Raw genomic sequence first — 3,209 nt, forward strand, 5'->3', positions numbered from 1 at the left:
GCCTAGTTACTAACCATATTTCCTAATCTTTTTGTCCATCTCCTAGTTTTTCTTTCAAGTTTCTTCAAACCGATTGCAGTATTGACTTTCTTCGTACAATTCAGAGAGAGCTATAATGGACCTCTATTATCTTTGCAAGAGGTGAAAAATATCTGATATAGTGACCATTATTGTGCAAAGAGAATGATGCTATTGCATTTCTGATACCGTCTATCCATCCTAGTGAAGAACCTTTTACCATGATGTTTATTAGAAGCTCCTTCCAGTGTTCAGTATTATCACATTATTATAACATAAATGAATACCCCTTTCCCCCTGGGGGTTAGGTGTCCTCCCTTTTTCTCTGTCAGGTTATTGTCTTTCTGCATAATAACTTAATATAGAACTGCTATTGTTATTCTTATTTATCTTCGAAAATCATTTATTTATGTCTTGTTAAATGCAGTCTCAATTGTGTGTGTACTATTCATTCAATAAACATTTACTAAAAATGGTGTATACTAAATGTATAACAAATGGTCAAATAATAAACAACTACTCCTCCCACCCACCCCCACAAGGAAAAGTCAAAGGAAATAAAGAATAAATGAAGGAAGATTACTTATCGAAAAAATTCAGGAAAGATTAACAGCAATGAAATTGAAAGTAGCCTTATTTTCTGTTTAGCTATGCAAAATCTGGTGATGTTGTTCATTTAGGATTGAAAAATAAGGAAAAGATTGGAAGCCGGTGGATCTCTTTTGTCCTTAATGTGGAAGCAAAAGCTTATACAAATTTTCTCCAGCATGGAGATTTTTTTAAAAAAAATCAATTTTCTCTAATTTCTAAGTGTTAGTTACAATGGAATTGCAAAATTATGTCATGGAGGAAAAAGCTTTGCCTTGTGGCCAGTAAAACCTGTAAACGCTATTGGTTGGTATGTGTTCCTAGAATGCATGTGCATCCCTTGTTTCTTGAGTCTTCTAAGTTCTAAATGCCTGTCAAATCAGTCCTCTGGTCAAGTTTTGCACTGCTAATTTTTCTGCTGAATGACTTTTAAGTATTAAAAACTGCTGCAGATTGCTATTTCTGTTGCTAACTGAATGTGAAAGAGGGTCCGCTTCTACTGGGTGTCTTTGTTTTGTAATTTGTTCGTCTCTGCATGGAGTTTGGGGTCTCTTTGTTCCTTGTTCCGTGGCGGTTGGGTAGCCAGTTTAAGCTTTTTTCCTCTGCATTTTTCCTTCATCGTCTTTTAAGAGGTACTGAATTGTTGTACATATAGTGAAGATCCCCTTTTATTAATGGAGAAATTCAACCTTACATTTTCCATGAAAGGAAAAATGTTCATTGTTAGCGAACTCTCTATTAGACTTCTTTCTCCTCCCTTCAACCTTGTCTTGGTGGTTTCATGTTATCCCTTGTTAATGTTTAGGTATCAGCTGGAATCAAATTCAACCGGAGTGTTTTATCGTGTTTGAAGTACCTTGAAGCTGTTCCTTGGACCGAGGAAGAGGAAGAGAAATTGAGAAACTTGTTTGATAAAATGAAGTTTAATCATGAAACAGCTAGAGACATTTCAGCTAGACTCTATGCTCAAGATATGACAGATTCTCAACAGACTTTGTCTAAGCAGCTTGTTTGGTCTGTTACCACATGCGTTGATGCCAATTCCAGAAACGAGCTAAAATCCTTAGTCAAGGGTCTCCTGTGCAAAAGCTCAGTCTATGAAAAGGACTGCCCTGATCTGAACAAGGTGGATATATTTGCAGTTTGCCTGTCTTGTATAAATTCACTTGTTAGTTTGCTTGAGGAGGCAACTACTACGAGTCCATCTGTAAAATTCGCTAAGAAAGAAGACCGGCCCTTGATTGACCGCATATCTAAGCAGGTTGACAACATCATATGGCTGCTCGAGATTTTGCTTGATCACCAGATGGCAGAGGACTTGGTGGATATATGGACCAAACAAGGTGAGTTGCTTGCAATGCATAAATGTGCCTCTCCATTGGTCAGATACGAGCTTAGCCGGGTAACAGCTATGTTATTTATAGCAATGGGCACTGGGAAAATGCATTGCTGCTCTGAAGCAAGGTCGGGGCTTCTTCAGACATGGTTTAGACCCATGTTATTGGACTTTGGATGGCTACAGAGATGCAAAAAAGGCCTAGACATGAAGGCATTGGAGGAAGCGATGGGTCAAGCACTCCTTACTCTTCCTTTGAAGGAACAATATGTTCTGTTTATGGATTGGTTCAAATGTTTCTCTAAGCATGGCACTGAATGCCCTAACCTTAGCAAATCATTCCAGATATGGTGGCGACGATCGTTCTTGAGAGGCTCTGAAACTCATGCCTCTGAATCTAGGTAGAATGATGTTTTTTCTAGTCCTGTTTTCTTTCTAGTGGGATGCTGTAACTTGGGCAATCTGAAACACTTGGAAAGTCAATAATGTAGGGTAACGTTGTAGATTTACTAATTGTTGTGAGAGGAAGTGGAATGCCAATTCAGTATATATGACGCTTTTACCATTATCAACTTTTCCTCAAGCATAAATACATAGTATTGTGTACTTATAATCATGGACTAGTTTAGAGACATCTGTGCAACATCAAACTTGATGCAAGTGTAACACCAACGCCTAAATAATACTAATCTAAATATTGGTTGTCTCTGGTTCCCTTTGTTTCTATTGTGTTTTCTTCTTAGCTAAGTTTTATGTATTGACAGTGTAAATACGAGCTTGAACTCTTTAAAATTTGTACCATTTTACATGGCTGCTCATCAGGCTAGCTTCCATAATTCTACAACATATATCTAGCAGAGGACATCTCGATGAAATTAAAGTTAAAATGATTATCATGTTATGACTATTTTTATGCTAATTACGATTGCTAGCTAGCTAGCAATTGTCCCTTTTCTCCACTCATGGAATTACATGAGTGTGTTGTTATTGTCCCCTTTGTGCAGGTTTGGGAGAGAGACCAGAATTTGAAAGGTTGAATTGAATAGATATCTCTGAGAATATATACAAAAATGAAAGATTGAACATGCATTTCTACCGATATTTAGTGGCTAGTGTTTGTTTCTCTTAGCATTGCTGCGAATCACGTGTAATGTGTTTTTCTTTGAGACGTTATGCCAATCTTACTTTCTCTCCATTTGAAATATTCTTTATGACACATGGTTCCTTTACTTCAAATGCAATCAAACATTATGTCGATGTTATTCGA

General features: G+C 37.1%; 1 protein-coding gene across 1 annotated transcript; it reads left to right on the plus strand.

Annotated features, from left to right (window-relative positions):
• Window positions 1-1,409: 1,409 nt before the first annotated feature.
• LOC107851115 (BTB/POZ domain-containing protein At2g13690) lies at window positions 1,410-2,510 on the plus strand (the record flags this gene model as incomplete). Its single annotated transcript, XM_047400902.1, is given in 1 exon segment — window positions 1,410-2,510. A coding segment is annotated over 1 exon segment (938 nt), but the record flags the coding sequence as incomplete, so codon positions are not given.
• Between the last annotated feature and the right edge of the window lie 699 nt (window positions 2,511-3,209).

This window comes from Capsicum annuum, chromosome 12 (assembly GCF_002878395.1).
Source record: "Capsicum annuum cultivar UCD-10X-F1 chromosome 12, UCD10Xv1.1, whole genome shotgun sequence".
NCBI lineage: Eukaryota > Viridiplantae > Streptophyta > Magnoliopsida > Solanales > Solanaceae > Capsicum > Capsicum annuum.